We start from the raw sequence: 12,486 nt of genomic DNA on the forward strand, positions 1-12,486 counted from the left end.
GATGCATTTCTATAGGTTTAAATGGGGAAAAACAATGTTGCGAATTTGCTGGATCCGCCAATGACCTCCATTGCGGTGTTTCAAAATTACCGCTAGTTTTCTTCCGAAACAAAACAAGCTAACTTTATAGCTTAAACTTAACACAGAGTATTTTCTCGACACAAACGAAAAATCAAGGAAGTTTTCAAGAAATTACGTCAACTGGTTCTCCGAGGAAAAAATGAAATATGGCAGGAAGTTTACAACGTCGCAAACGGAGGTGCGTGGTTTCGCACTTTGGCCATTGATGTTTCCTCATCAAAATAATACGTGTGAAATGGTGGATAATTTTAGAATATTTCTAGTGTTCTCTGTTTGGATGCTACTGACCAAAAAAACCGAAGTCCATACTGGAAACTACTCAAATTTGATCTTTTTTGACAATTTGATAGCATGAACAACGAGATGAAGGTCCATTTATTTGGAGAATGATACGTTAGTTTTCATCGATCAATTTGGATTGCGTAGTTTATGGTTTTTTTCTGTGAACGGGAGGCTTGTATTCTTCAACTCTGACGTAAAAAATGTGCTAACTTTACTCTCTTATATGATGATTTTGGGCATTTTCAGTATGTTCAACGTGTACTGCATGAAATATTGATGTGAAAACAAATGTTGCGGTGCTTAAATGTTTATCCTATATAGCGGTCCATTGAACATGGTTCATCCGAAGAATTGGACTGCATTTTGCGATGAGGAACTACAATTATCAGCTCATTTTTAAAAGAACATATGCGCCATTAAGTCCCATATGCAGATGGGTGCTCTTACAAAATAGTCTGAAATTGTATTTCCTAATTGCAAATCGAAATCCGATTATTCTATCTTATTCATTGTTTTTTAATGCTAGAAGTTTGCCATTCTATGGCAAGTTTAATAACACTGAAATTCACATGCATCATTCGTTGAAAATATTTCAAGCTCTTGAAAAGTGTATACAAGTTTCAAGACGCCTTTTAAGAAAATATTTTGGTTTTGTTCTATCATATTAATTGAAAGTGAAGGTCTTAGTGTTGAATTCTTTTAATGTATCCTAAATAAAGTAAATTTGCAAATAGGAAACATTAAATCTAATGGAATGATTTTTAAACACAATCTCAAGAATAAGTACATACAGCTTCAAAATCGTGTCTCTTGTGTGTGGTAACGTCAAAGAAATTTATGTCGTTAACATAACAATTTAAAACCATGCGCTTGTTCCTAATTGAGCTTTAAACAGGAAACTAGGCCGGTGTTAAAATGAGAACTCAGACGTTACAAAAGAAAATTAGACTAAAATATCTGATACATACATCTGTGCTAACTGAAATTGAATGAGCATTCCTAGAAAAATTCATTTACGTTAAATTGTTACTGAGATGTTGATAATATTTTTAAATGTATTTGAGGCCATGATTGCTTTAATTCTATAATTTGATTGCAATTCTTCTCGCACAAAAAATGTAATTTCTACACCTATCATCGAATTTACGGTGTAATAAAACTGATTAGAAAAATTTCCTCCTTTCAATATTTAGCTTAACTTCGAATAAAAAAAATTATATGGAGGTGGACGTGCTGAAAAGTTAATAGGAAGTAAAAATCAGAATATATATGTAGGTCGTATATTAAAAACTTATCATATTAATTTATTTTTAACACAATATTAAACTCTATTTCTCTTAAATGTTTGCATTTTTAGACATTGATGATATTTTAAGTTTCATCAAAAAAACAGTGAATATTATACATAAATAACTTAAATTTACAAATAATAAATAATAACTGTACATGTGTATAATTACAGAGAAATCTTGGGATATTTCATTATAAGAAACATTTTTCGTATGTAAGTAGTTTTCCCTACATTTTATTCTGAAGCAGCAAAAAATTTTCATCGGCAGAGACCGAGTGTCATATGATTTCGAGGAAAATGTATTCTGCTGTAATAAGACTACGTTCTCTTACGGAGCAAAAATTGCCTTCAGATAGATGAGTATGCAACCCCACCATAGGAGAGCTGGAATAGTGCTTGCTCGCACTTGCAGGGGCTTTTTGCCTAGACGAACGCTCCTTCTCTTGTGGACGTACGGTTGCAGTTCAAGACTTACAAATTGACTGCATTTTGCAATTCGGAACTACAATTTCTGACTCAATTTAGGAACAACGTTTGCACTATTAATATCGTGCTACGGAAAACGCCATATGAGCATTCGCATGTTACCAAATTTCCTCTTAAAATACTCATTCGTGAAGAAATGGATGGATATTTTTCCCTAAAATATTCAGACATTTTATATCAAATTATACTGACAAACTCCCTGAAAATTCGGTAGAAAATGTTTTGTAAATTTTCCCGAAAATTCGTAATCAGTCAAAGAAAATTTAGCAATATCTGAAAGCCCCTAGGGCGTTTTTCCTTACCACGTCAGGCTAGTTTTCCTATGCACACAGGTGTTTTAACGGATGATCTAGACATTGTAATTGTACTTCCTAATTACGAAGTAGAGTCTAATCATTAGTCGATTTATTCATACCATTAATAATTGAGGGGCTTAGAGAACAAAGCGTATAAGTGCAGCTTTTGAAAAAATTGAGATATTAATGACTTCAAGTAAGTGTAGTTTTAATGTATCGTCTGTGAAAAATTCGCTCTCAAATTGCACATTTTAAGTATCCAAACGTCTGTTTAACCTTTATTTCTGCTATGAAGATCCATGTAATTCCGAGACTTCAAACACGTATTTCTTGGAATAGCAAAAACTGCACTTAAGGTGATTCGACGGTTGCCATTTTTTGTGTCAGATCGATGTGCGATATATCGCATCGATCAGTTCAATTTTTCAGCCACTTGTCTTTTTTTTTCGTATTTTGAGATCGCAATTCTGTTGCCAGGAGACTAAAGCATTCACTTACCAATTTTAACAAGAAAATTCAACGTATTAAAGGCGTGGTTTTTTTAGAGAGAAAACATCGCAATCAATATTGATATCGAAACTGCACTCGAATGCGATATTTTCTCTCTAAAAATACCACGGCTTTATTACGTTGAATTTCTTTGTTAAAATTTGTAAGTGAGTGCTTTAGTCTCCTGACCACAGAATCGCGATCTAAAAATTGGAGAAAAATGACGAATAGCTGAAAAAATGGAACCAATTGATGCGATATATCGCATGCCGTTCTGACACGAAATATGGCGTCCATCGAATCACCTTAACCGTGAAGTGAATCAATTTTAAACTTCCCTCTTCAGCAATGGAAACGAGAAAACCCTCCCAAGCGAGGGTATCTCGATCGAACACACCCCCGATGTCTCCTTCGCGCGTAGCGGCGTCAACATCTTCCCGTAACACACAATCTCGCTTTTATCAAAACTGCAGTTCGAATTAAAATGCATCAGTCCAACCCTCTTGATATTCGCAGGCCGCAGAACAAGAGATTCACTCTCGTCGTAGCTGCTGAGAATATGAGCGTCCAGCCACCTCTCCTCCAAAGCGATGACGTCACAATCGCCCTTCAGATCGTACCCCAGCGAGGGGAGCGTTTTAGGGATCCCCTTCGGTTCATCCGCTTTTGTGAGGATCGGATCCACTCCCAAAGCCCTTTTGGTTAGTCTTGATGTGACGTCATTTTCCACGGGCACCGGATTGACAGCGCTCACACAAAAAGATGACAGTAAAATACTGCAAACGATTGGTGTTACTAAATTTCTTAATATCGATCTGCGGTTGAATTCTTTACTTTGCCTGGTTCGATCTAATGACGTCATCGGTTGGTTATTCATTATGCCTTTGTTTCTTTGATTGATTTCGGTTTGATTTTCTTTGGCGCAGGATGTGACGCGTGCGTTTTTCTTTGTTGGGTAGTTTGTGGTTAGATCTTGGTTGATTGGTGTTACTAAATTTCTTAATATCGATCTGCGGTTGAATTCTTTACTTTGCCTGGTTCGATCTATGTTCTCGTATGACGTCATTGATTGGTTATTCACTATGCCTTTGTTTCTTTGATTGATTTCGGTTTGATTTTCTTCGGCGCAGGATGTGACGCATGCGTTTTTCTTCGTTGGGTAGTTCGTGGTTACATCGTTGCTCCCGTGTGGCGGAACTGCATTGGTTCTCTGAACGGACGATGGATATTTCGTGGTTAGATCTTCACTACCGTGAGGCGTAACGCATGAGTTTTTCTGGTTTGACATTGATCCAATCACGGTTTGATTTTCCCTGCGGTTGACCAATGGACCGCTCGTGGCTCGATCTTCGCTTCCGTGTGGCGTTAAAAGCGCGTTTTTTCTCGTGTTTGGGTTGACGATTGGACGGGTCTTGGTTCGATCTCCTCTTTTAAAGGATGTAGCTTGTAAGTAATCTTCTGGCTTTGTGGGCGCTGGCACATTGACCGGGGTGGTATAAGTTTGCCAAACATCTTTCAGGGCGAGCTGCATCGCCGACATACTCCAAGATTGAAGTTGGTCTCCGTGGCTCATTTTTGGATTTGTGGCACTTCCTTGTCTCCAAAACGTGTTGTCTCCCATTAATGTGTGTTTGATGTTTACTTTCAAAGGTTGTCACTTGATCCACCAAACGTGATTTTACATTCGATCCCCTGAGAATCTGGAAACAGACATAATTTGACACTCAGTATCTCATTATACAACATCCTAAAGCTAGGGTCAACATCCAAGGGGCCGTCCAGAAATAACGTAACGTTCTTGGAGGGGGGGGGGGGGTCGAGGAGAACGTTACACCATTTTGTTTTTACGTGTTAAAGGATAGGGACCGACGTCACAAAAGCGTTGCAATGGGGGGGGGGGGGGTGTCAAAAATGCCACACAAACGCGTTACGTAATTCACGGATGGCCCCTAAGTCACGTTTCTTAATGGCCCACTGCAGTCAAGATAAGACAACGAATATATAAAAAAAAAATGCAATCCCCATCAAAATTCCACCCACTTATTTTCTTCTGTGTTTAGTGAGTTTTCCTGCGCAAACTGTCAAGTAATTTAACATTTTTAAAATTTTAATTACTTCACCTTCTTATGGTGGAGACGTTCAACTTTCAACTCGGAAGTAAAAGAGTAGCTTTTTCCGTGCTCATAAAGTAATTTTCGCTCATCAAAAAATTCGTTCTCGTAAATTTTGACTTTGCTCGCTAAGAAGAAAAAAAAACACAATTTACTCGAGTCAAAATGAGCGCTAAACTAATTTCAGAGCGACGCATGATGCAAATATCCTCCCAAAGTGCGACCCGCTTTTCTCTGCAAGTTTATAAGTTCTGTGAATTAGAAGAGTAAAGATTTTTGTAACTTAGTTATTTTCTCAAAAGTAAGCATGAAATGGTTGATTTTAATCACGTCGATTTCAATGTTTTTATGAAGCAATGAGTTTGATTTTATCAATCCCAATATGACAAAAACGCTAATTTCATATCAAGAGTTAGCGTTGAAGATTTCCATCATTTGCAACTTTTTTTGCCTGCAATTTTGACGGTACAAGCATAGTTGGATTGCATTTTGCAAAAAGGAACCACTAGCATTGCAATGTTGCTAAGATTGTGCAACTTCTTTTGTCTTGGAGGAAAAACCCGATTATCCATTAAAAGTTTCTATTTTACTACCTAAAAACTGTAAATTAAAGACAAAAATTACCATCTAAAATTCATAGTTTTTCACGATTTCCGCAATTTTATTGCAAAAGATGAAGTTGCACAATCTTAGCATCATTGCAATGCTAGTGGTTCCTTTTTGCAAAATGCAATCCAGTTACTCTTCTATACTGCGAATACTATGTAAATGGCGGGCCCATTTTAAAATTTGTAGTGGCTAAAGGAGTTTTTTGTATTTTTTCAATTTTTTCCGAGATAGATCATTGGAATTCCACCCAAAGATTTCTCGTTGTTCGTCGACATTTTCTATTGAAATTCAATCTAATTTTGTAAAAATAAATTAAGTACCAATTTAATGATGTCATATTAAAGCTATCCTTAAACCTCCCTCAGTCACGCCTACCGAAAGCAGCAATTTAAGCAATAAGGACGATCTCAGACTTAAAAAAATACGATTACATTTGCTTTTTCTAAGACGTGGTATCTTACCTTAGAATAGAAACAATCGAAGCTGCAAAGGTTAATGAAAATTGCACTGCAAAAGCACGCACTGTAATCGCTAACAATATCGTGAAATTCTTTCCGTGCGACCTCACAAAAATTAAAAACACTTGTGGTTAGTTCATTAAATCGGCTATGAACTAAACGGCAAAGGAAAAAATGAACGGTACTGGTTCTTTGATGCACTTTCGTTATGTGTCTTAAAAGTCAGAATGAAAGTTACTCGGTAAAAGGATGACGGTTACTGAAATAATTTTTTTAAAAAGCTTTAATATATACATCTGGATTTAGCGGAAGATTTTGAAGCGGGTTTCCCACCAACATGCGTCGGTAACGGCGAGATGCTGGGGAAGCCCAGGAATATGATAGGCAGGCGTAGTGTATCTGTTTCACTTCAGCCAGGTAATCTTTTAGCTCGATGGTTCCCAATGATAAAAAATTCCAGAATGAAGCCCGAAGCTTGAGCTTTTTGCCGGGAAATCCTAATAGATAAATAAGTTTGTTGCAATCCTCATATTGAGAATAACTTATAAGGAGTGATTTTAATGGAAAATAACTGAAGAATCACGATGAATGCATCAGATACGTCTTATATTCACTCCTTACCTCACAACTTACGTAAGAATTTGACGATTTTTTGAGCTTTTTGCCGGAAAATCCGGATAGATAAATAAGTTTATTGCAATCCCAAGCCAGAGCAAAAATAATAATTTATTCTCATCGGAAAAATTGAAACATCCCGAAAATCGCATCATAAAAGTCTGGAGTCACTCCTCACCTCACAACTCACGTAGAAACTGTACGAATTTTTAACTTCTCGCTACAAGACATATCTCACTAAAATATTTAAATAATGAAATATTCAATTTATTGAGAAAATCTCGAGGGAGATAAGTTTTGGGGAAAAAAAGGTGAAAATATGCCCAGAGTAATTTTAGTGTGCTCATACAATTGTCAGACAATACGCTTGCGGGTTTTAATCTGTTTAAATTTGGACGTTTTTATACTGAAAGGAACTATGTTACACGCAGAGCCTATACAACCACCCTATGCAACCTTTTAGTTTAAACACTTCCATTTTTTAATCGGTTATTAAATAAGCTTAATCTATCAATTGGGTCAAGGTTTTGATCTTCACTCTTTTGAATCTAAAAACCGCGTGAGGTCCGATCAGTCTGAGAAAAAAATTGATTCCTGAGCGATCAAGTGGCGAATGTTCTATCGTGGAAGTTATAACGGATTTACGAGCATCATAACTTTAGTTTTGTGAATTATTCATACCAAATTATATCACGGCCGTCAAAAAGCAAATCTTTTTACCACATATCAACAAGGAATAAAGTTAAATTGAGCCATGGGTGTAATTTAATAGCCGATAAATTGAAGCAAAAGAAAAGAAAAATAAAAAAGAAGGAAGTAGTGGGAAATATATCTAGATGTTTTAGTGCTTGAGTTTTGAATAGGCAGAAACGAATGCTAATTTTTGCCGCTTAATTCATGGCCATGTTCAATTATATTTTTTGATTGTTCGTTAAATTTAAAATAAATTAAAACTTACTCTAATATTTCCTATGATTTTTTTTTTGTGTAACACAATATAAAAGGGATTGAAAAACAGTAAAAAAAATCGCAAATTTAAAACGTCTGAGACAAAAAATTACAATAACCTCACTGAAAACAAACGAAAATAAACTTAATCGCATTCATGACCACTCAAGATTGCTTGGTCGAGACACATGCAGAAAAATGAAATCGAAACAATCCTTGGATGTAAAATTTGTGACCTTTAAAAAAAGATTAGACGTCTCATCGAAGATAAAAACAAAAACCGGATATTTCCTGCAAATGTTAACAAAAAAGCACTTTTTATCAAAATAAGGAAGTTCAAAATCAATCCTCGCAATTATATTGCGTTGTATTTAATAATGATAGCAGTTAATACTCATACTACTTGTATACTTCCAACTAAGTACAATTTTGATTCCCAGGAGATCTAGTGGCCAGTAATGCACTCCTGACTGCGCTGCTCGTGCGTCTGGTAAATATCACCAAGTTCATGCGTGACACTGAAAAAAATCTATTTCTGGATAACAGATTTTCTGGGAATCTTAATTTTATAATCAATATCCATTAACCACTGAAATTCTTTTTATCCATAAAAGCTAAGACCGGGAGGGTTTTTTCCATTTTTTTCTTCGAGTCAATGATTTCGATTAGTTCTTCGATTAGTTTCTTTCAAAATTCAAAAACCAATCTGTCAATGAGTAAGTAATACGAAATTAATACGATTTTTTTAAAAAAAACATGAGATTGAAAATTGGATTGTAATGTTACATTACAACGTTCTAATTTGAACTGGTATTGACCATCGAGCATTTTGATAATGACTGACGCATGAGATAATACACACTATCTAAAATGGCAAAATACTATATTTTGATGTTCATGATGACGTCAGTATTGATGTCTCTGTTGACTGCATAACTGTTGATGACGTGACTATTTTAATAACTTCACCGTTGACGACGGCTTCATTGGTGAAATTACCATTGGTAGCGTCTTTATTGATGACGTCACTGGAGATACTATCACTTTATATTACATCGCGGTCGATGCCAGATTTTGACGGCATGTGAAAAGGGAACCAGTTTTCACTTGAATTCTATGCTATTAATTCAAAAAAGAAAGTTTAATTTTTTAAAGACACGCAAGAAAATATGTGACCGTCACGATGTACATCTCAGTCCACGGAAGCAAATTTTCAGGAGAGTAATTTCTATAAATTGGATGGAAATATCGAAATTTGAGCTTTGGGCAGAAAGCACGCCCTCGTATCCAAGAGAATATTTGGTTCCTTGTAGTCCAACGTTGGGTCAGTTGCGCTAGTCAGTTAGTCACAGAATCGTGTTTTGATGCTTGATTCTTGTAGATCAGGTAAAAATATCAAGATCTGTCTAAACAGAAACTTTCTACGTTCAAAATTAACAGGGATATCGCCCTTTGAAAAGTCAGGTTTTTGACGTCATTCACCGTGGTATAGTCGCACGCCCTTGGTTTCCTCCACCTTGTTTCATCAGTTGGTGTGACGCACATTTGCACTGGTTTCTCAATAACGTAAAACTCTAATGAAAGCAAGGTGGAAGAAACAAAAGGTGTCACTACCGCATTATCATGTGATGATGTCAAAAACCCGAATTTTCAAAGGGGGATATCTTGGTATATATTAAGCGTAGAAAGGTGCTGTTCCAACAGATCTTCTAATTTTTACCTGATCTATAAAAATTAAGCACCAAAACACGATTCTGTGATCAGTGGGACTGACCCATTATATTGAGACTTGACATTGTGTTCCTCTCTGAAACCTGCTTTTGTTGAACTGCAAACTTTGAACAGCATAGCTCTAGTTTTAATTGATATTTTCGGACCTTTAATTTTGTATGCCCAAGTATTCTAAAAAATTTCTTCTACGCAGTGGAACCATTTTTATTGAGTTATTTTCGCTACAAAGCTTCCATTCTTCTTAGAAAGTCGCGCATAAAAAAGTGGCACCCATGTATTGGAATATCATACTGCAATTTTAATTGTTAATGTAAGTATACTTACCTTTCTTCCTTGGTAATTTTACCATGACAGTTTTTTCTAAGGAAGCACTCATCCAACTGAGATCGTTTTCACTTTAGTACAAAACGTGAAAAAAATTCGATGTGCGACAATGTGACACTCAAGACTGAACTAAATTATACAGGGTGGGCCAGAAGTTCCAGGACGGTCGGCTAACTTTTTAACGGTTCGAGATAGAAAAATGAAACTTGGGGAATGTTCCTATCTCAAAGGGGACCATCTTTTGGGGAGTCAAATTTTGGTCCCCCCTAAGGGAGGGGGCGGGGGCCCCAACTTTTTTTTCAAATGGCAACCCCTATCTTGTGATACCTCATTCGAAAGACCATAAAAAACTAAGAATTTTGGCGCAAACCGCAGATCAATATCTTAATTTTTGACCGAGTTATGATATGGTCAAAGGTGAAATTTGACCTATTTTCAAAAAATCACAACTCCGGTTCAAATTATCGTAAAGAAAAAAATAAAACGAGAAAATTTACTAAATTGTGTTCGCTTTTTTGTAAAAATTGCAGAAATCACTTCGAATTAAGTTTAAGGGGGGGGGGGGGTTCGGACCCCCAAATACGTCAATTCAAAGGTCATTCAATGTTCCGCGAAATAAGCCAATTTCCCTCAGATTTGCCTCCACATTATCTCAGTAAGGTCAAAATCAGTTCAACATAACGTTGGGCAAGTCCCCAAATTTCAGGAAAAGTTAAAAAAACGCAATTTAAGGTAAGTAATTTGACCCTCTAAATTGGGTTTTTTTTAACTTTTCCTGAAATTTGGGGACTTGCCCAACGTTATGTTGAACTGATTTTGACCTTACTGAGATAATGTGGAGGCAAATCTGGGGGAAATTGGCTTATTTCGCGGGAAAATTGAATGACCTTTGAATTGACGTATTTGGGGGTCCGAACCCCCCCCCCCCCTTAAAATTAATTCGAAGTGATTTCTGCAATTTTAACAAAAAAGCGAACACAATTTAGTAAATTTTCTCGTTTTATTTTTTTCTTTACGATAATTTGAACCGGAGTTGTGATTTTTTGAAAATAGGTCAAATTTCACCTTTGACCATATCATAACTCGGTCAAAAATTAAGATATTGATCTGCGGTTTGCGCCAAAATTCTTAGTTTTTTATGGTCTTTCGAATGAGGTATCACAAGATAGGGGTTGCCATTTGAAAAAAAAAAAAGTTGGGGGCCCCGCCCCTCCCTTAGGGGGGACCAAAATTTTGACTCCCCAAAAGATGGTCCCCTTTGAGATAGGAACATTCCCCAAGTTTCATTTTTCTATCTCGAACCGTTAAAAAGTTAGCCGACCGTCCTGGAACTTCTGGCCCACCCTGTATTAAGGTCATCCAGAGAGTAATGTAGTTCATATCTCAGGGACTAAAAATGATAAATTAGAACTGCAAGTAGTCCCTGATTTCTTATATCCAAAGCTCCTCATACATAGCTCAAGTTTTTTTTTAAAAAATTTGGATCAGCGATGTGCAAGAAAATAGATTTTCACGCAAAAAACTCCCAGCAAGTGTCATCAAATGAAAGACGGATCTACCGCGCACACGCACTCCTTACTTTGAGCTTTCCGACTAAAGTTTTCCAGCGTATAAATGCCCGGTTTCAATAATATGAATCCCCGATTTCAATAATTTGAACATGTATCGACAAGAGATCGTAAATTCGTCAATTTTATGACGACAGCGGTCCACTTCTTGTGCGATATAAATCGTTTTCTCCATAATGATTGGGACAAGCAGCACAATTTCGCACTTTCCCGCGAAAAATTCCGCTAATCACACACATTTTTTAAACTCATGTGTAGCGTCAACGCCAGTGATTCCATTTTTATCTGTCATACTAAATTGTAATGATTTATCTCATTTCTAACCATTTAAAGGGCTATCGAGGCAAATTCGGCAAGCCAGATCTGTACAATCGTTATCATTCTAATTAAAAATACAATATAAATCTCGGATTATCTAAACTAATGTGGCAGTCGGCCGGTTCGGATAATCCGGAGTCAGTTTTTACTTTTCGTTAAATGAATGCAAAACTAATGAAATGAATGTAAATTTCTTTAATTTTTCACTTCCGTATACAAAATTGGTTTGCAGATATATAGTTCTTATGTACAAAAGTTTGTTTAATACTTCGCTATTTAAAATTGCTCACGGTCAGCTGCCAGAAAGTGTACGTATAGAGGAGGTTAACTAATTCCCCAGTTCTAATTTGTATTTCTACACAGGAGGAGCAACTATTCGTGCTCTGGTGCTGTGTTAATTGCCTATACTCGTGATTCCAGGCGTTTTTAGGGGCATGTTTCTTGAGGCTGTGAGTTCTGTTACTTGTGTCTGATCGTAGTTTAGAATAGTGCCGTGTTAAGGAAAAACGCCGTATGGACCTTCAGGTGTTGCCAAATTTCTTTTAATAAAACACGAATGTTCTGTTACACTTGTGAATGTTTTCCCTCCAATTTAATCAGATCATTTTGTTCCCAATTTCACCTGAAGTTCCTGGAAATTTCAAGGAAAAAGATTCATAACGTTCTGCAAAAATATATGTTTTATCGAAGAAAATTTGGCAACCCCTGAATGATCATCAGCACGGCAGAATATACGCGCGTTATTACTGATTAGAATGATGATCCATGACATTGACTCATCACATTACCTATACCGTTATGGTTGCCTGAGTAAATTTAAGGAAATCTTGGATTTTTAAAACTACAACAATTAACCTCATTTTCATCCTTCAGAACATT

At 36.3% G+C, this 12,486-nt stretch overlaps 2 protein-coding genes across 3 annotated transcripts in view; one reads left to right on the forward strand and one right to left on the reverse strand.

Annotated features, from left to right (window-relative positions):
* The window catches only part of LOC109030883 (facilitated trehalose transporter Tret1), a 96,173-nt gene that overhangs the window by 50,339 nt on the left and 33,348 nt on the right, over positions 1-12,486 (forward strand). The window lies entirely within an intron of this gene.
* LOC109030885 (uncharacterized) lies at positions 555-7,647 on the reverse strand. The gene is made up of 2 exons (XM_019042082.2): positions 6,107-7,647; positions 555-4,625 (listed from the first exon to the last, which is right to left on the reverse strand). The coding sequence occupies exon 2, from the start codon at positions 4,544-4,546 to the stop codon at positions 3,254-3,256; it is 1,293 nt and encodes a 430-aa protein (XP_018897627.2). The 5' UTR covers positions 4,547-4,625; positions 6,107-7,647; the 3' UTR covers positions 555-3,253.

This window comes from Bemisia tabaci, chromosome 9 (genome assembly GCF_918797505.1).
Source record: "Bemisia tabaci chromosome 9, PGI_BMITA_v3".
In the NCBI taxonomy this organism is placed as follows: domain Eukaryota; kingdom Metazoa; phylum Arthropoda; class Insecta; order Hemiptera; family Aleyrodidae; genus Bemisia; species Bemisia tabaci.

Bases quoted from the DNA above. Each gene is read 5' to 3' on its own strand.
- LOC109030885 (XM_019042082.2), bottom strand. From the start codon at position 4,546: ATGGGAGACAACACGTTTTGGAGACAAGGAAGTGCCACAAATCCAAAA.